Source organism: Myxine glutinosa, chromosome 5 (genome assembly GCF_964187855.1).
Source record: "Myxine glutinosa chromosome 5, kmMyxGlut1.1, whole genome shotgun sequence".
Classification (NCBI taxonomy): domain Eukaryota; kingdom Metazoa; phylum Chordata; class Myxini; order Myxiniformes; family Myxinidae; genus Myxine; species Myxine glutinosa.
The window spans coordinates 122994975-123017134 of NC_136265.1; the positions used below are offsets into that span (position 1 = coordinate 122994975).

Genomic DNA, 22160 nt, shown 5'->3' on the forward strand with positions numbered 1-22160 from the left:
TGGCGATTTCATTATAATCATGCCAGTTGGTCTGGGTGTCGGTACCTCTCTCACCTGCCATGGCACCTCAGCAAAGGACTGCTGCGACTCATTGAGACACGCAATCAAATAAATTTCACAACTTTCACAAAGACAGAACATAATAAATCACAAGGAATTTCAAGAACAGAAGACGCACGAGAGATCATCAGAATGGCCCAATCAGAAATCTGAGCATTCGGAGGAGTCAGCGAGGGGTGGTTTCGCCTCTCATGTACGTAATAAATAGATGACTCGGGCGACAACCGAGCGAGAAACAACTAAAATACGAAATTCGAAAACAGGACCGATTCACCTCATTTGCTTAATCTCTCTTCAGCACTAATATAACAAACGAATTTCATTCACCTCGGTTAAACCTTCACAACTTTAATCGATCGATCACTCGTCATTCCTTCCTTTTCTCTATCAATCCTTCACCTCCCTCCGATTTACATTCCGACATTTTTTTCAATCTTACCTGTCAACCTTTATTCATTTTGCATTTTCAGGTAAGTGAGCTTCGTACGTGAGTTAAATGAACGATCATTCACTCAGTCTTTAATCCTTCATTGCCTCAAACACCAGTTTAACTTGATCCTTCACTTTAGGTCTCAATCATTCTCACGCTATTTATAACTTTATATTAATGTTCAAATTATTAAAAATCCTACATTTCGTTCACGTTTAATAGTCCATTCCGTTTTCAATCGTTTACTTCACCTCTACTCCTCCTTCCCCTCGAACCGTTTGCACTTCCTTCCAGACGAGGCGGCCGTAGACACGAACGAAGCTGCTTGTTTTCGGGCGGGAGAAGGTGGTCCTGGGCTGGGCCACGCCGACCATGCGGCTCACCTGAAGGTTCTGCTCTTCCGGTGCGATGCGCGGCTCGTCGTGACTGCATGGACAAACTCAAACGGACAGACAGACAGATTCGGACGGACGGACAAACCGGAACACTCAAAGGTGCAGACAGACGGACAAAACGGAACACACATATGTAGATAGACAGAGGGACAAACAGAACACGCACAGGTGCAGACAGACGGCAGAATAATACGGAACACGCACAAGTGCAGACAGACAAACAGACAGACGGTAGAATAATACGGAACACGCACAGGTGCAGACAGACGGGCGGACAAAACGGAACACACGTGTAGATAGACAGAGGGACAAACAGAACACGCACAGGTGCAGACAGACTGACGAACAAAACGGAACACGTACAGGTGCAGACAGACAAACATGACGGAACACGCGCAAGCGTAGACAGATTGCCGAACAATACGAAATTCACACAGGTGCAGACAGACGGACCAACATAACAGAACACTAACAGGTGCAGACAGACAGACAGACGGACAGATGGACGGATGAACAAAATGGAATACGTACAGGTGCAGACAGACGGATGGACAAAACGAAACACACACGTGCAGACAGACGAACAAACAAAACAGAACACGCACAGATGCAGACTGACAGATGGACTCGTGTAGAATGGTGGACACGGACGGTGCGGAAAGGCGAGTTCGTCGGACACGATAATGTTACAAGTGGAGATACATTTTATTTTAGTATTTCGTTGAGGAAGATTTTGTGGGGTGTTTGTGAAAGGTAAATGTAATAAGTACTATATTTATTACTGGCTGAGGTACCCGGCTTTGCCCGGGTTGAATAAGAATAATACAAATACTGTATATGATGAAAAGAACATGTATATTTTAGAGCAATATCACAGTACATTTCCGACATGACGTTTTTTCAATTTTCAATTTCTCAAAACCTCTGGGTATACAACATTTCTGGTTTTCTTACTTGGTGCCAAGACATAAAGATTGCTTGGTTTTCCAACCCTCGAGCAGCCCACGTACAGCTGGCCATGGGCAAACACTTGTTCTGTGAAGTTCAGGCCTACAACCTTCATTGATTGCCCCTGCGCCCTGTTGATGGACATAGCAAAACATAGCCTGATGGGGAACTGAATCCTCTTGAAGGAGACTGGAAGGTCAGGTGGAATAAGTGGTATCCTTGGAATGAATACTTTCTCTCCTCTGTATTGTCCTGAGAGGATGGTTGCCTCTAGGACATGCGGCATCATTTGCTGGTTTGTCAATCATGTTCCATTACACAGCTTTGGTGGATCAAGATTCCTTAGAAGCATGATTGGTGCTCCCACCTTGAGAATCAACCTGTGTGTTGGGAGTCCTTGAGGCTGACGACTGTTGAGAAACTCAGTTGGGAGGTTGACTGCCTGATCTTCATCTGTCACTTTGGCAAGAGAATCATAATTCTTTCATGACCGGGCAGCGAACGTCATTATGTGCGACATTACGTCACTCCAACGGACGTGAAAACATTTGTTTTCCTTAGAAATATATTTAAAATAAATAAAATAGTACATAAATTAACAATAAAAGAAGCTTAAAAACAATTTAAAATACAATAAAAAGCACATTAAAAATATATAAATATGTACGTACAGTATACTGTACGTACGCGCAACCGCTGATTCTCATTCAAAACAGAGGCAACGTACAGTATTCCTTTACTGTGTCTGTGTTAGCCATGGGTCCGAAGAAGGATAATGCTAGTGTTTCCAAGCGTAATGTGGTTACGATGGACGATAAGGTAAATCTGATTAAAAGGTATGGAAAAGGTGGAAAAGTGTCGGTGATAGCGCATAGACCTTATCGCGAATCGGAACCGCAATGCGTCATGGGATCGGAAAGGGGCAATAGCGCCGCCACAAACTACACCATGGAATTGCAGCTGGCCCGGTTTTTTAAACCATTGATATTAAAATAAAAAGTAGTCTATAACCACCAGAATTTTATGCTGATTCCGAATCTGTGTCTAAAACTTTTCTCCGATGTGTAGTTCTTGAGTTATAAGCACATATCCAGACAGACACACACACACTCACACAGACACTCCTCCTTTATTTATATAGAAGATATTTGGTGTAATAAGTTGACGTAATAAGTACCATATTTATTATATTAGGTGTAATAAGTTAATGTAATAAGTACTATATTTATTATATTAAGTGTAATAAGTTAATGTAATAAGTACGATATTTATTATATTAAGTGTAATAAGTTAATGTAATAAGTACGATATTTATTATATTAAGTGTAATAAGTTAATGTAATAAGTACGATATTTGTTATATTAAGTGTAATAAGTTAATGTAATAAGTACCATATTTATTATATTAGGTGTAATAAGTTGATGTAATAAGTACGATATTTATTATATTAAGTGTAATAAGTTAATGTAATAAGTACCATATTTATTATATTAGGTGTAATATGTTGATGTAATAAGTACCATCTATATTATATTAGGTGTAATATGTTGATGTAATAAGTACTATATTTATTATATTAGGTGTAATAAGTTAATGTAATAAGTACTATATTTATTATATTAGGTGTAATAAGTTAATGTAATAAGTACTATATTTATTATATCAGGTGTAATATGTTGATGTAATAAGTACTATATTTATTGTATTAGGTGTAATAAGTTAATGTAATAAGTACTATATTTATTATATTAGGTGTAATAAGTTAATGTAATAAGTACTATATTTATTATATTAGGTGTAATATGTTGATGTAATAAGTACTATATTTATTGTATTAGGTGTAATATGTTGATGTAATAAGTACCATATTTATTATATTAGGTGTAATAAGTTAATGTAATAAGTACTATATTTATTATATTAGGTGTAATATGTTGATGTAATAAGTACTATATTTATTATATTAGGTGTAATATGTTGATGTAATAAGTACCATATTTATTATATTAGGTGTAATATGTTGATGTAATAAGTACCATCTATATTATATTAGGTGTAATATGTTGATGTAATAAGTACTATATTTATTATATTAGGTGTAATAAGTTAATGTAATAAGTACTATATTTATTATATTAGGTGTAATAAGTTAATGTAATAAGTACTATATTTATTATATCAGGTGTAATATGTTGATGTAATAAGTACTATATTTATTGTATTAGGTGTAATAAGTTAATGTAATAAGTACTATATTTATTATATTAGGTGTAATAAGTTAATGTAATAAGTACTATATTTATTATATTAGGTGTAATATGTTGATGTAATAAGTACTATATTTATTGTATTAGGTGTAATAAGTTAATGTAATAAGTACTATATTTATTATATTAGGTGTAATAACTTAATGTAATAAGTACTATATTTATTATATTAGGTGTAATAAGTTAATGTAATAAGTACTATATTTATTATATTAGGTGTAATAAGTTAATGTAATAAGTACTATATTTATTGTATTAGGTGTAATAAGTTAATGTAATAAGTACGATATTTATTATATTAGGTGTAATAAGTTAATGTAATAAGTACCATATTTATTATATTAGGTGTAATAAGTTGATGTAATAAGTATGATATTTATTATATTAAGTGTAATAAGTTAATGTAATAAGTACGATATTTATTATATTAAGTGTAATAAGTTAATGTAATAAGTACCATATTTATTATATTAGGTGTAATATGTTGATGTAATAAGTACGATATTTATTATATTAAGTGTAATAAGTTAATGTAATATGTACCATATTTATTATATTAGGTGTAATATGTTGATGTAATAAGTACTATATTTATTGTATTAGGTGTAATAAGTCAATGTAATAAGTACTATATTTATTATATTAGGTGTAATAAGTTAATGTAATAAGTACTATATTTATTGTATTAGGTGTAATAAGTTAATGTAATAAGTTCGATATTTATTATATTAAGTGTAATAAGTTAATGTAATAAGTACCATATTTATTATATTAGGTGTAATAAGTTGATGTAATAAGTACGATATTTATTATATTAAGTGTAATAAGTTAATGTAATAAGTACGATATTTATTATATTAAGTGTAATAAGTTAATGTAATAAGTACCATATTTATTATATTAGGTGTAATAAGTTGATGTAATAAGTACGATATTTATTATATTAAGTGTAATAAGTTAATGTAATAAGTACCATATTTATTATATTAGGTGTAATATGTTGATGTAATAAGTACGATATTTATTATATTAAGTGTAATAAGTTAATGTAATAAGTACCATATTTATTATATTAGGTGTAATATGTTGATGTAATAAGTACGATATTTATTATATTAAGTGTAATAAGTTAATGTAATAAGTACCATCTATATTATATTAGGTGTAATATGTTGATGTAATAAGTACTATATTTATTATATTAGGTGTAATAAGTTAATGTAATAAGTACTATATTTATTATATTAGGTGTAATATGTTGATGTAATAAGTACTATATTTATTGTATTAGGTGTAATAAGTTAATGTAATAAGTACTATATTTATTATATTAGGTGTAATAAGTTAATGTAATAAGTACTATATTTATTATATTAGGTGTGATATGTTGATGTAATAAGTACTATATTTATTGTATTAGGTGTAATAAGTTAATGTAATAAGTACTATATTTATTATATTAGGTGTAATAACTTAATGTAATAAGTACTATATTTATTATATTAGGTGTAATAAGTTAATGTAATAAGTACTATATTTATTATATTAGGTGTAATAAGTTAATGTAATAAGTACTATATTTATTGTATTAGGTGTAATAAGTTAATGTAATAAGTACTATATTTATTATATTAGGTGTAATAAGTTAATGTAATAAGTACTATATTTATTGTATTAGGTGTAATAAGTTAATGTAATAAGTACTATATTTATTATATTAGGTGTAATATGTTGATGTAATAAGTACGATATTTATTATATTAAGTGTAATAAGTTAATGTAATAAGTACGATATTTATTATATTAAGTGTAATAAGTTAATGTAATAAGTACCATATTTATTATATTAGGTGTAATAAGTTGATGTAATCAGTATGATATTTATTATATTAAGTGTAATAAGTTAATGTAATAAGTACGATATTTATTATATTAAGTGTAATAATTTAATGTAATAAGTACCATATTTATTATATTAGGTGTAATATGTTGATGTAATAAGTACGATATTTATTATATTAAGTGTAATAAGTTAATGTAATATGTACCATATTTATTATATTAGGTGTAATATGTTGATGTAATAAGTACTATATTTATTGTATTAGGTGTAATAAGTTAATGTAATAAGTACTATATTTATTATATTAGGTGTAATAAGTGAATGTAATAAGTACTATATTTATTGTATTAGGTGCAATAAGTTAATGTAATAAGTTCGATATTTATTATATTAAGTGTAATAAGTTAATGTAATAAGTACCATATTTATTATATTAGGTGTAATAAGTTAATGTAATAAGTACTATATTTATTATATTAGGTGTAATAAGTTAATGTAATAAGTACTATATTTATTATATTAAGTGTAATAAGTTAATGTAATAAGTACCATATTTATTATATTAGGTGTAATAAGTTGATGTAATAAGTACGATATTTATTATATTAAGTGTAATAAGTTAATGTAATAAGTACGATATTTATTATATTAAGTGTAATAAGTTAATGTAATAAGTACCATATTTATTATATTAGGTGTAATAAGTTGATGTAATAAGTACGATATTTATTATATTAAGTGTAATAAGTTAATGTAATAAGTACCATATTTATTATATTAGGTGTAATATGTTGATGTAATAAGTACGATATTTATTATATTAAGTGTAATAAGTTAATGTAATAAGTACCATATTTATTATATTAGGTGTAATATGTTGATGTAATAAGTACGATATTTATTATATTAAGTGTAATAAGTTAATGTAATAAGTACCATATTTATTATATTAGGTGTAATATGTTGATGTAATAAGTACTATATTTATTGTATTAGGTGTAATAAGTTAATGTAATAAGTACTATATTTATTATATTAGGTGTAATAAGTTGATGTAATGAGTACTATATTTATTATATTAGGTGTAATAAGTTAATGTAAAAAGTACTATATTTATTTTATTAGGTGTAATAAGTTAATGTAATAAGTACTCTTTTATTTTATTATTATTATTATTTTTTGTATACTGAATCGAGGCTCGTGAAAGAGCTGACATTTATTTCACAAACAAATCAACCAGACAAACAAAATATATAAAAAGAGGGAGCGGAAGACAAGAGAAGGGGAAGCACACAAACACTTGAGGGCACACAACATTTAAGAGCAGGGAGATGTGTGGGAGGGAGAGTGCTTGGGGGGAGGGGGGTGGCAGAAGTATCAAACACAAGGACACCAAGGACTTCCAGGACAGAAGTTGATATTTCAAAAAAGTGGAATTGGGGTGAAATTAGCCGGGATAGAAAAGATCAATGTTTTGGATGGGGGAAGATAAGAGATGGTGGTGAACAGCTGTTTTAAAGACCTGGAGGGTGGAGTGGGATTGAAGAGAGTGAGGGAGTTTGTTCCAGAGGCGGGAGAAAAGAGGAATGAAGGAGTGAAGGTGAGCAGAGAGTCTTGATTTTGGCAGTTTAACCATAAGAGGGTTGCAGGCAGATCTTGTGCGACCTGTCGGAATATTTGCTGGACAGAGCCCAGAGAGAGCTGGGGGGGGGGGGGGGGCAAGGCCAGAGAGGAGTCGGTAGACGACTGAAAGACCACCAACCTGCCTGCGGTGAGTGAGTGAGAGGCCCTTGGAGTTAGCTTCATCGCGGGAGATTCCAATGATTCTGAATGTTTTGGTTTCAACAGCGTGAAGACGAGCTAGGTGTGAGGCAGGTGCACCAGCCCAGAGGGGAGAGCAGTATTCCATTGAGCTGCGGATGAAAGTCTTGTATGTGGTGAGGAGCTCAGGTGTGCCAAGGAAGGACTTCGCACGACGGATGATGCCCAGTCGGCGACTGGCTTTGGAGGCCAGATTTGAAATGTGGTTTTCCCAGGATAGATCATGGCAGATCGTTAGACCCAAAAGCTTGAGTGACAGAACTTCTTGGAGAGGATTATTCAGAAAGTGGATGGGAGGGTTGTCCAGTCGGTCTTTTCGGAGAGACATCGTAAGAGTGTGAGATTTGTCAGGATTGAAAGACATGTTCCACTTGTTTGCCCAGTCTGTGATTTTGTCCAGGTCTGCAGAGAGTGAGGAGGCTGCAGACTGCCGATCTGAGGGATGAAGAATGGAGCGACAGAGAGTGGAGTCATCAGCAAAGAGATAGAGGATTTTCAAGAGAGTCAGAGAGATCATTGATGAAGACCAGAAAAAGCACAGGGCCCAGAACACTGCCTTGTGGAACTCCAGCCTGAACAGGAAGAGGAGATGAGAGAAACCCATTCAGGGCCACACGTTGACTACGACTAGAGAGGAAGTCCGCCAGCCATGCGTGGAGATTTCCATGGATACCAAAAGAGGAGAGTTTGGTGAGCAGAGCGGGGTGCCAGACCGTATCGAAGGCACGTGATATGTCAAGGGAGACAGCTCTAATTTCCTGTTTGGCATTGAGGACATCCATCCATTGTTGAGAAAGCAGAAGCAGCATGTCCAGAGTAGAGTGACCAGGTCTGAAACCAAATTGATGATCAGAGATCAAGCCATTGGAGAAGAGGAAATATTTCATATCTGAAGCAATGATGGATTCCATGACTTTGCTGATAATTGGGAGAAGGCTGATTGGTCTGTAGTTGCTGGGATCTGTTTTTGCACCTTTTTTGTGCAAAGCGGTGATGTTGGCAGATTTCCAAGCAGATGGCAGATGACCTTGAGCAAAAGAGAGGGTGAAGAGAACAGAGAGAGGGAGTGAAAGAGCGGAAGAACAGGATTTTAGGACCCGTGGGCTGATGCCGTCAGGTCCAGTTGCAGAATCAGAGTCGAGGGTTGACAGAAACTTTTCCACCTTGTCAGGAGGAAAGGACACAGAATCCAGGAGCAGCTGGGTACGACTGGGTACGGTGGGTACAGAGAGGGATGGGTTTGGGACACAAGATGTAGAGGCAAACACAGAGTTGAGGCATTCAGCTTTTTCACGTGCGGAATCAGCCGTGTGGCCGTTTGAGGTGAGGGAGGGGATGGAGGGGGAACAAACACCAGAAACAGATTTGACCAGACGCCACCAGGATTTGGAAGAGGGAGACAGATAAGAGAGTTCTGTCCTGAGAACGGAGAGATATTGTTTCCTGGCTCTCCTGAGGGTGGACACACACTTGTTTTGGGCTTTGTGAAAGGAAATGAGATTTCCTTCCGTTGGATTTGCTTTCCAGGAGACGAAAGCAAGTTGTTTCTGGGCAATAGCCTCACCACAAGAATCCGTGTACCATGGACGGGAGGAAGGGTATGACAACTGAAGACGAGATTGGATAAATCTGTGCATGAGAGAGAGCAATTTACTTTGGAAGAATTCCCAGGATGAGTTGATGTCAGAGGCGGTAGAGATGGGAGACCAGTCCAGATGATTGATGGCTGCTTGAAGACCGTGCCAGTTGGCCTGAGTGAAATGCCAGACTCGTCGACGCTGAGGAGGCTCTCTGAGAATGGTCAGAGAGATGTCCACTTTAACAAGCACATGATCAGATGAGCCGATTGGAGCAGAAGAAGAGCAGCAGACATTTTCAGGGAAGTTTGTCATAACCAATACCATAAGTCATAACCATAACCAATGTCATGCATTTTAAGGCCATTTTCCCTGCTAGAGCGGGGGTTAGCCTTGCGGTCCCCATGACAATCTTCTCTATTTTGCCCTATTTTCTGCATCTCTCCTTGTTAACCCCCTTGCCCACATTTCTTGTTCCACCATCTTTAGCCAAGTCTTTCTCGGTCTTCCCCGTCCTCTACTTCGTTCTACATTCATTTCCATCACTCTTCTCATCCAGTCACTTTAATCCTTCCTCAACACATGACCAAACCATCTCAACCTGTTCCTCTTCACAGCATCAATCACAGGCTCTATCCCCATCATCTTTCGCAATTCATCATTTGTCTTCCTCTCTCTCAACGATACTCCGCACATCCACCGAACCATTCGCATTTCCACCCTTTCCAGCCTTCGTTGCTGCTCTACATTCATGACCCATGTCTCGCTCCCATAAATCATAACACTTCTCACACATGCAGCATACACCTTTCCCTTCAGCTTCAACGACACTCCCCTCCTCATCAGCACGCCACTCAGTTCCCGAAACGTCTTCCATGCACATCTCACTCTAGCATCCGTTGCCGAGTCTGATCCACCTTCTCCATTCAGCATGTCTCCGACGTAGCAAAATGTTTTCACACCTTCCAGCTTCACGCCGTCTCCAAGATCCAACTCAACATTTCCTCCAACTGCAGCTCCCTCTGTGCACACCTTACATTTGAATGTAGCTGCCACACTGGTTAATGACCCGCTCAGACCACTACATTTTTGATGAACCCACTCAGCGCACATTGTACATTGAATGGAGTTCACTCCGACACCCTTCCTGCACACACAGCACATGGCCACTTCCCAGTTCTTTCAACCTCACCGCATGCTTTACCACTTGCCATCACCTTCGTCTTTCCTATATTCACCTTCAGACCTTTTGTCTCCATACATTCCTTCCACTTGTTCATCTTTTCCTTCAGTCCATCCATACTTTCCGCAATCAACACCAGATCATCTGCATATAACAACTCCCACGGTAAACCCTCCTTTATGTTCTGAGCCAGCACCTTCATCACAGCTACAAATAGTAGTGGACTTAGTACCGACCCCTGATGCACTCCCACCTTCACCTCAAACTAACCACTGTTGCCGTCCTTTGTCCTTACAGCTGTGCGCTCTCTTTTGTACATTGCCATCACTACTCTGATCAATCATTCCTCCACTTCTAACTTCCTCAATGCCCATGTCACTACTTCACGTGGAACCCTATCGAATGCTTTCTCCAGATCAACAAACCCAAGAAACAACTTCTTCCTCTTCTCCATGTACTTCTCCTGCAACTGCCTCACAATAAAGAGCGCGTCTGTCGTTCCTCTATATTGAGGTTCTGTCCTCTATATCTAGTTCCTCTATATAGCGTGTCTATATTTATTATATTTGGTGTAATAAGTTGATGTAATAAGTACTATTATTTATTATATTTGGTGTAATAAGTTGATGTAATAAGTACTATATTTATTATATTTGGTGTAATAAGTTGATGTAATAAGTACTATATTTATTATATTTGGTGTAATAAGTTGATGTGATAAGTACTATTATTTATTATATTTGGTGTAATAAGTTGATGTAATAAGTACTATATTTATTATATTTGGTGTAATAAGTTGATGTAATAAGTACTATATTTATTATATTTGGTGTAATAAGTTGATGTAATAAGTACTATATTTATTATATTTGGTGTAATAAGATGATGTAATAAGTACTATATTTATTATATTTGGTGTAATAAGTTGATGTAATAAGTACTATATTTATTATATTTGCTGTAATAAGTTGATGTAATAAGTACTATATTTATTATATTTGGTGTAATAAGTGTTGGGCAAGCACTATATTTATGTGAGAAGGGGGAGAATTGGGCCCAGGGGGATTATTATAGGAGAATTCATGTTGGGTCACACGATCAACAGTGGGTTCTTTAAACTTTAGTGAATCATCAACACAAGTGAGGTTTTTACAGAAAACATTTTTTTTATTCGGGAGTGCAACACAGCAAAGAGGAGCCAAACGGCCTCGTTTCCTTGTTTAACCCGACATTAACTTTGTACAGGTTCCTGCAACCAATTCCTAACCTCAGTGCAATCTCGTGGGGAATGTGGACTCTTTCTAGCTCGTGTTACTTTCCAATCTGCATTCGCAATATAAATATTCAGAAATTCAAGTGGTTTGATTGACAGAATCACTTTCCAACGTGGAAACAACAACAACAACAACATGCATTTTAAAGGCCATTTTCCCTGCTAGAGCGGGGGTTAGCCTTGCGGTCCCCATGACAATCTTCTCCATTTTGCCCTATTTTCTGCATCTCTCCTTGTTAACCCCCTTGCCTGCATTTCTTCTTCCACCATCTTTAGCCAAGTCCCTCTCGGTCTTCCCCGCCCTCTACTTCCTTCTACACCCACCCCCACCACTCCTCTCAACCAGCCACTCTCATCCTTCCTCAACACATGACCAAACCATCTCAACCTGTTCCTCCTCACAGCATCAACCACAGGCTCCACTCCCATCATCTTTTGCAATTCATCATTTGTCTTCCTCTCTCTCAACGATACTCCGCACATCCGTCGAACCACTCGCATCCCCACCCCCTCCAACCCCCGCTGCTGCTCCACGTTCACCACCCATGTCTCGCTCCCACAAATCACAACACTTCCCACACATGCAGCATACACCTCTCCCTTCAGCCTCAACGACACCCCCCTCACCATCAGCACATCACTCAATTCCCGAAACTTCTTCCATGCACATCTCACTCGAGCAACCGTTGCCGAGTCTGATCCACCTTCTCCATTCAGCATGTCTCCGAGGCAGCAAAATGTCTTCACACCCTCAAGCCCCACGCCGTCTCCAAGATCCAACCCAACATCCCCTCCATCCGCAGCTCCCTCCGTGCACACCCCACACCCGAATGTAGCTGCCACACTGGTTAATGACCCTCTTAGACCACTACATTTTTGATGAACCCACTCAGCGCACATTGTACACTGAATGGAGTTCACTCCGACACCCTTCCTACACACAGCACAGGGCCACTTCCCAGTTCTTTCCACCTCACCACATGCTTTACCACCTGCCATCACCCTCGTCCCTCCGATATTCACCCTCAGACCCCTTGTCTCCATACATTCCCTCCACGTGCTCATCCTCTCCTTCAGTCCATCCACACCCTCCGCAATCAACACCAGATCATCTGCACACAACAACTCCCACGGTAAACCCTCCCTCACGTTCTGAGCCAGCACCTCCATCACAGCTACAAATAGTAGTGGACTCAGTACCGACCCCTGATGCACTCACACCCCCACCCCAACCCACCACTGTTCCCGTCCCCCGTCCCCACAGCTGTGCGCGCTCTTTTGTACATTGCCATCACTACTCTGATCAACCACTCCTCCACTCCCAACCTCCCCAATGCCTATGTCAATACTTTGCACGGAACCCGATCGAATGCCCTCTCCAGATCAACAAACCCAAGAAACAACTTCCTCCTCCTCTCGATGTACTTCTCCAACGTGGAAGTGCAAGGCAATCTACTCCCGCTCTCCCGACCGAGGTGGAGACCTGACAGATGACGGTCGATTGGCCAAAACACAGTTATTTCGTGTTTTGACATCAATTAGATCTATAATTGAAAGTTTTTTTAAATTGCAATGTGGACCTTCCGCGTATGGAAATAATGCGGTACTACCCGTTTCAGGGGAAATTGGTCCAGGGGGTTGGAAATGCATTAGGACCAAACAACTTGTATAATGGTTCGAGCGTCCGCTCTGAGTGTGGAAGGTCAGTGGTTTAAACCTCAGTTGAGTCGTACTCGTTCCAGACTTAAAACACGGTACATGTTGCGTATTTGCTTTAAGCTCAGCATTCAAAAGGATAGAGCACGGAGAAACAACGCTGGGAAGGCAATGTCAAAACGCACAGTATGTAACCCTTGCCAAGAAACTGCTATGGTAGCACCTATGCTCTGTAAAGATTACGGTACAGTACATCAGGTGTAGTGGGGCATATGGGACATCAAAATCAAATTTTATATGTATATATGCGCCTGGGTGATGAAATTGGAGCAAGGTGGGTTATGTGTGTTGAGAGTATAATCGAAGCCTAGATGTTAAGCATAAAATCAAAGCTTGGTGTTATCGGCCCACTTTGTCATTTTTCAGCCTGTTTTAGATTTCCTGAAACAACTTTGACCTCTTGTTCTCCAAATCATTTCGGTTTTTTGGAGTTTGTATATTTTTATGTGCCTTTAAGGTTGAACAATGGTGGCACCCAACAATTTATAAATATTTTAATCTTGCTATTTATTCTATTCCACCACTCTCCCCATCACTGACCTTCAATGAAACGAGCAGTTATGGCTGTGCGTGCCTTTGAGCTGATCTCAGCTGTTGAGCGGGGTCAGCTGATCAGTCCTGCAAACACCAGCAGCCCGCCAGCCACGATCTCCTGCCTGGATGCCTGTGGTCCTAACCTCTATGTCGGAACTACAACTGGATGGTTGAGCCGCTTCAGCCTGACAGAACCAGGCGCCCACAGTGAGGCTCAGTTGAGGACTCTGAGGAACTGTGAGCGACGTCTTAGCTCCAAAGACGGTGTTCGCTGCATCCGTGCCACGTCTGCAATCAGCCGATTGCTGGTTCTCTGTGAGGGATGCTTAACCACGCTGGACATTGAAACACTTGAGCCTGGTGGTAGTAGTAGTAGTAGTAGTAGCAGTAGTGGTGGTGGTGGTGGTGGTGGATCAGGAACTAGTGCAAGCGGGAGCTCAGGGCCGCGGGTTCGTGGGGTGGCAGCTTTTTGTGTGAATGAGCGGCCAATCGCAGCTGTTGGTGAAGACCCTTTCTGTGTGGAAATCTGTACTGTGAACATAAAGCGGCGCACAATTCAGGTATCTAATTTTCTTTTATCAATGAGGCCGAGGAGCCTCATCTCTGGGTGCTTTTGAACTCCTATCATTGTTATATTTTGCATTTGAGATGATGTAGATACCAGGCGTCTCATGGGTATTGACATCTCTGATCGGTCAATTCAAGTCGCTGAATATTTGCATGCGCAGTGTGGACTCTTCGACAAAAGTTGGAATCTGCGCTTCTAGTACGAGCCATCTATGAATTGGGATACTTCATAATCATAACATAATACATATGTTAAATCGTGTGTGTGTGTGTGTGTGTGTGTGTGTGTGTGTGTGTGTGTGTGTGTGTGTGTGTGTGTGTGTGTGTGTGTGTGTGTGTGTGTGTGTGTGTGTGTGTGTATTCAGGGGGTTGACCCTTGATCAGCAAGTAGAGACTGTAGTTTGAAACCTTTGTCGGGTAGCATAACAGGGGCGATGAAACTAATCTATAAATGCTTTAAAAACTACCATGAAAAGGTGAAGTTTTATTCTGGTATTAACCCTTTGAGTACGGGATTTTTTTTTTGATAAAAATACCCCCGGTGCGGGATTAATTTGGCTTTTGGTACGGGAATGCAACCACCTACTGACGATCTATTTATAGGTATAGTCGATGACGTGTAGTAACGTCATCCGTACAAAAAACTTTTTTGTGGGTTGCGGCACTGGACGTCATCCGTACTCAAAGGGTTAAGAAATTCTGGATCGTTGACAATTCCAAACAGGTAATCGACAGTATCCACAACATTAATAACTAGAACGCCACTCAGTAGAGCGCATACTCCCGCCGTGGGTCAAGTTGGAATAGTACGATTTCACAAAAGTTTAAGGGAGTAGTTCAGTGACGACACAAGACAAGACAACACAACACAGATATATATTTAGAATATATAGAAAATAATGTAAAAAAAAAACAAGGCAATTTCACTTACATTTTCGGATTCAGCGTTCAATTCCATATAAGTGAGTGTATTTTGAGGCATGTGTGACTTCAAATAAAATTGTAAGCCAGGAAAAACGTTCGTTTCATTCCTTAGGGATACAACATGTAAAACTGGCCCAAACGTCAAAACAAAACTCGCTCATTTTAAGTCGTTCAAGCTCATGGGACCACCTAACTCATTCTTCTGGGAAGAATCCCGTGCACATGCTGGTCACACTTATATTATAACTCACCTAAGTCTTTATAAGTTCATCAAATACTGACATCGCAATTGACATTCGCTGAGGTAAATGTCAATAATGTTGATATCTCTTCTGAGGTTTAAAAAAAAAAAAAGTTTTAAAGCATTATACGTATCAAAGGATACATTTTATGAAACGGGGAAACCGAATACACACTTTGGTGGTTTTAAAATGACAGAATATGTCTTTATTAAAATTTTAAAAAAGAACGTTGAAGACGACGCTGCTAACAAAATACACCGCTCTAACGCATAACCACGAGTTTAAACTACATTTACAACAAATATGAAAACTATTTTCAAATCACAATGTTAAATATAGAATATATAGAAGATAATGTTAAAAAAAATGAGCCCGATCTTCCAATGGTAAAAAAATTCCTGGATCGGGAATAATATCCTGAGCTTCACCAAAAACTAATCAATTCTTCCTTATCCCAAGGGCAATCATCCCACCAACTTTCATCCAAATCCGTTCAGAACTTTTCCAGATATCTTGTTCACAAACACACTAACACACACACACGGACACGATCGAATGCATTACTCCCTCGCGGGAGTAACAAGGGTAAGGCAAAATGTCTTTCAACTTTAGATTTTTCCACATTGTACACAAACATTCCACATGACAAGCTGGTAACCGCATTGGACAGAGCAGTAGATAAAGCATTTGCAGGAGGTAATAGAGTATACATTAATGTATATCAAAACAGAGCACACTGGTCTGTGAAGGATAATCAATATTCATGCAGTTTTTCAAAAAGTAAACTCAAAGAAAGTATTCGATTTCTTCGAAACAACAGTTTCTTTACATTTGGCAACAAGATACTCCAGCAGACAGTGGGTTCATCTGAATCTGGGATAATTGATTATGTGATAGCTGATTGATTATTCCCTCAAATTATGGGTCATGGGCATGATTGGGTGTTGTTATTTATATGTTAACTCCTATTGGCTTTCCATGTGGTACATGCTTGGGAACCTCGGTGGTGCACGTTTCTGTCTATGCTGTCGCTGATGACTTGCCGACAAGTGATGAAACCGGTGCGGTGGCTGAGGGGGCTATGTAGCATTGGGATTCTCATGCGTGTGCTACTTGTGAATGTCTGCAGCTGTAGATGAATCCGGGTAGAGTTTGAAACAGCAAAGTGCTTATCTTGTGTAGTTTTTCTCTTGCTTTATGCAGCTTTCTTTCATTGGAAGACCATAGGGGTTTTTATATATGTATATATATACAGACTTGGCATTTAATATGGAATATTTTTTTTTTCTTGACTTGGGCTTACTTTCTTAACTCAGTATATCAATCTGGTGAGTTTCTTTTACACTTTGGTGATTTATTTGTTAAAAGAACCATGTCACTGATTGTCTGTCGCAGCAAGAAGTCAACAACAGGATTATATCACAGGTGGCGTGGCAAAATGTACGGACAGGTGCATTTGATGATTGGCTTCACAGTCGGGTATACAAGGGTTGTTGCATTCTGTATTAGTGGAAAACAACTGCTGCACCTCTCCAGAAGTTATTGCCGCTTCCTCTGGAGATGGTCCGTCAACTCGACAATGCTGTTTGTCATGGAGTGGTGGCTTTACGAAATTACGGCATGAAACAGCGTGCTATTGCTTGGCAGTATGGCATCACTCAAGGTCAGGTGTCAAAGATCCTGAAACGAAATGCTCAGAGGGGTGTCCCTACTCCAATACCGAGGCCAGGACGTCCCCGCAGAACCACAAGGAGGGATGATCGCCAGCTGCACCGGTTAGTCCGCAAAGGCCGTACCAAGTCAGCTAATCAGCTTAGGGCCGAGTGGCAGCAACTGACAAATGTGCCTGTATCCAGAAGGCTAGTCAACCACCGACTGGTTCAAGCAGGCTATCGTGCCAGGCGTCCCCTGAGAAAGCCACGCCTGACCAGACAACACCGCCAGCGCCGATTGCAGTGGGCCAGAGAGCACCGTCAATGGCAGCCAGGACACTGGAATCATGTGATCTTCAGTGACGAGTCTAGATTTCTGGTCTATCGTCAAGATGGCCACGTCCGAGTGCGCAGAAAAGTGCATGAAGCCTACAACAAAGATTGTATAGTGCCAAGAGTCCAAGCTGGAGGTGGTGGGGTGACCGTTTGGGCTGCTTTTCATGCAGGGGGCAAAACTGACCTGGTTGTTCTGAATGGAAACCTGAACCAGTTCAAGTACAGGGCCATTCTGGAAGAAACATTGCTTCCATTTGCTCGTGCAGCCTTTCGAGGAAACTTTGTCTTCCAAGATGACAATGCACGGCCTCATCGTGCTCGCATGATCTAACACTTTCTTGCTGACCGTGGTGTAGAGCATATGGAGTGGCCTGCCATGTCCCCGGATATGAATCCGATAGAGAACTTGTGGGCAGAATTAACGCGTCAAATCGACAACTTGGACCAGCAGCTTGCCTTTGTGCGTGAATTGCAGCAGGCTATTGTCACTGCATGGCAAGCGATTCCTGCCCAAACCTTGGCAAATCTTGTGAACAGCATGCCTCAATGTGTACGTGCTCTCCTGAATGCTCGTGGGGGTTACACGAAGTACTGAACTGTAATTTTACTGTCCGTAATCCCAGTCGTAAATTAACTTTTGTTTTTGTTAAAAAAAATTTTGGCTAATGTGCAAAATAAAGAGTTACTTCTGGAAAACGTACAGAAGTTTAACACAGTACTGTCAGTGAATTGAGTTCGATATCAGTTTACATCACTTTCAAGGATCAATTTATTTGTTTTGAAATGTCAAATGTGGTTTTTGTTTCTTTTAAAGGTCACATTAACAAAATCGAGAATAATTTCAACATAATTCCAATGAACTTTTGGTTCTAAGACATCTTGAAAAGTAAGTTCACCCCCACAAAAAAAATATTCCATATTAAATGCCAAGTCTGTATATATACAGGGGGCTGCAAAAGTAGGTATACAGTAATGAAAAACAAAACGTGCGCACAAAACGTATTTTATTGATTACTAGCAGAAGTACCCGGCATTGCCGGGCGGGGGAGGGGAGGGGAGGGGGAAGAGGAGGGGAGGGGAATGGGGGGGGGGGGAGGGGAGGAGAGGGGGGGGGAAGTACCCGGCATTCCGTGTATAAACGTGAGGGAGAAGAGGGGGGAGGGGGAGGGGAACGGGGGGGAGGGGAGGAGAGGGGGGGAGGAGAGAAGAGGGGGGGGGGAAGTACCCGGCATTCCGTGTATAAATGTGAGGGAGAAGAGGGGGGAGGGATGGGAGAGGAGTGTGAAGGGGAGGGGGAAAATGGAGGGGGAGGGGGAAAAGGGAGGGGGGAGGGGGAAAAGGGAGGGGGGAGGGGGAAAAGGGAGGGGGGAGGGGGAAAAGGGAGGGGGAGGGGAGAAGGGGAGGGGGGATGGAAGGGGAGGGCCAGTCAACAATGACATTGCAGTTCTCATGGTCGGAGAGCAGCACAACAATCGCGACATCGTCCTGAATCTTCGCAACAGCACGAAGCGGATTTTGGAGACTCACCGATCCTGTGACGCCCTCCAGTACCGGCGTTGCCGGGTGGGGGAAGGGAGACCCGTACATTCCCAACCCGTACATTCGCCCTCTCGACTCAAGCTCACTCGGACAAAAGCCTCGCACAAATTACACCGTGAAGGCCCAATGGCCATGTCTATGCCACAAATCAAGTACGTGAGCGAGTCGGGCGCACTGAATTGAAAATATATAGAACGCTCATACTCCGTGAAAAGTGAAGCCAAATGGCGGCGGGGATGGAACATCACGTGATCGCTCTGAGCGAATCAGCGCGCTGCTCTGCCACCGGTCAGAATCCGTGTATAATATTCCTCGCTGAAAAAAAAAATCTATGTGAAACATGCTACTATCTATGCTAAATCATGCTAAATCATGCTAAATGCTAATCATGCTAAAATCTATGCTACTTGCTGTGAGTTTATGGCGGCAAGGAACATCACGTGATCGCGTCACGAACATCATTCGTGATCACGTCATCACGTGATCGTGATCGTCATCAATGAGCACGAATCAGCGCGCTGCTCTGCCACCGATTCAGATTCCGTGTATAATATTCCTCGCTGAAATAAAATATGGATCTAAAGATGAAAGAAAAAAAAACCTAGGTAATGTCGGAGTTTACGGGCGTAAACTGGATAGGTGGCTGCCTTCAAACCAACTGCCTTGACGAATGCTTTGTCGAGTCTTACAGGTAGAGCAGTACCATGTCTTCCCGTCTGATACATCACTACGAGTAATAAAACCACAATGGACATTACATCGAGGGCAAATACAATAATTCTTGATGAGTCTGCGACGTGCACACCGCTTAATAATGTCAGGTATTAGAGCCAAAGAAGTGATATTATGATTATTAATCATAATCATAATTAATCATGATTATTAATCATAATATCACTTCTTTGGCTCTAATACCTGACATTATTAAGTGGTGTGCACGTCGCAGACTCATCAAGAATTATTGTATTTGCCCTCGATGTAATGTCCATTGTGGTTTTATTACTCGTGGTGATGTATCAGACGGGAAGACATGGTACTGCTCTACCTGTAAGACTCGACAAAGCATTCGTCAAGGCAGTTGGTTTGAAGGCAGCCACCTATCCAGTTTACGCCCGTAAACTCCGACATTACAACCACCTATCCAGTTTACGCCCGTAAACTCCGACATTACAACCACCTATCCAGTTTACGCCCGTAAACTCCGACATTACCAAAACCTATGTGGTGTGAATGGCAATGTTCCTCGCTGAAATGTGAAAAAAACGCAATCGCTTTTCGCTCTGAAATACGTGCGAACGCGTAACTGAGTTAATGGCGGCAAGGAACATCACGTGATCGCTCTGAGCGAATCAGCGCGCTGCTCTGCCTCTGGTCAGATTCCGTGCATAATGTTCCTCGCTGAAATGCGCTGAGGTAAAAATATGGTAAAAAAATATTATGAAATAATTTTTTTGGTCGGCCATGTTCTTCCCAGGCTCAATGGCCATGTCTGTGCCAAATATCAAGTACGTGAGCCTCTCCGTTTAGGAGTCTATCAGTAACATTACACACACACACACACACACACACACACACACAAACTGTGTTTTATATATATAGATACAAGCATATCAATAATAAACATATTAATCCCTCAAATAGTCAGGTTCACTATGTCAATAAATTATATTTCGTTCAAAATCATGGTAGATTAGCAAACCTATACATTTTTGGAAAGGTTATAGCATAAGGAAACTAAAAATCAATGTTTACATTTGGAGAGATACCTGTATGGCGGCCATTTTTGATTTTCAAAATGGCCACTGTTCGGGAATGTTAAAGGACTCAAGAGACTCCAATGACTGAGACAGTTTTACAAAGTAAGGATTTATTATAATTTATGGATCACTTGTTTCAATAAGGAACTACAATACAATAACGAATTTGGTAATTCTAGTCGCTGGTTCTCCTCCTTCGGCCGGTCTTCTGCTCAGCGCCGGTTCACTCGTTCGTTCCGTCGGGCATGGGCTCTCGTGGCAAGTCACCCAGGTCAAAGAAATGTTCTCGTTTATATGGGCACCGCCGCGCTAATCCTTCCTCCGCTAAATGCTCCGAGGTCTTCCACGCTCGCCTCATCGGCGCCAGTTCGCTTCCCCAGGCGTTGACAACCATCCCTTCCTGCTGGGAGTTCCTCTGAACTTTCATTTGGTTCACAATAGTGAAGGCTTAGGAATGTGCTCTAGCCCGGGGTCGTGACAAGGTGAACAAAAGATTACCAGGTCCATGCTTATCTTCATGCAAATTCCTGACATTCATTTACGAATCATCTCACTATCTGCTCCGTTTTCAATTCCAACCAATATGATGTCAAGATCTCTACTTCCACAATTCCCTCATCTTTTTGTTTTTGTTTATATTAACCATTAATCTAAACATCAATATAAGCAAACAATCAATCACTACAAGTAAACATCAATACAAGTACTCAAACCAAAACTTTGGTAATCCAATTTCCTTAGGCATACACCGTCATCCTACAAGAATCTGATCACCAAACATTTCGTTGGTCATTGACTCCTTCCATATTGTTAATTCAATCTATTTCATTTACATCACAAATATCTTTGCAAAACAACACTTCACCATCACCAAGATACAACAATTTCACTTCACCATTTTCAAGTTTTATAAAGCATCTGCAACATCTGGCAAAAAACGTTTGCCTCCAAACAAATGTTGATTCTTTGTTTGAAAGGAAGGGCTGATCACTTGTGTTTGAATTCAGGTATGAAACATTTTCTTCTGTCTTCATAACACCTGCACTACTTCGTGTAGGATTTCGCTGTTGTGGTAACAGTGCGGAGTCATAGACT

General features: G+C 39.7%; 1 protein-coding gene across 5 annotated transcripts in view; it reads left to right on the top strand.

Moving 5' to 3' along the window:
* Positions 1–745: 745 nt before the first annotated feature.
* The window catches only part of TGFBRAP1 (transforming growth factor beta receptor associated protein 1), a 58541-nt gene continuing 37126 nt past the window's right edge, over positions 746–22160 (top strand). For 2 of the 5 annotated variants that reach the window (XR_013623548.1, XM_068116363.2), the window contains exons 1-2: positions 746–893; positions 14073–14608. Coding sequence is in view for 2 of the 5 variants with exons in the window: in XM_068116363.2 (XP_067972464.2) it covers positions 14075–14608 (534 nt within the window). In the remaining 3 variants the exon portion in view is untranslated. The remainder of the gene's footprint in view (positions 894–14072; positions 14609–22160) is intronic. The other 3 variants (XR_013623549.1, XM_068116364.2, XM_078778624.1) reach the window with 2 other exon arrangements.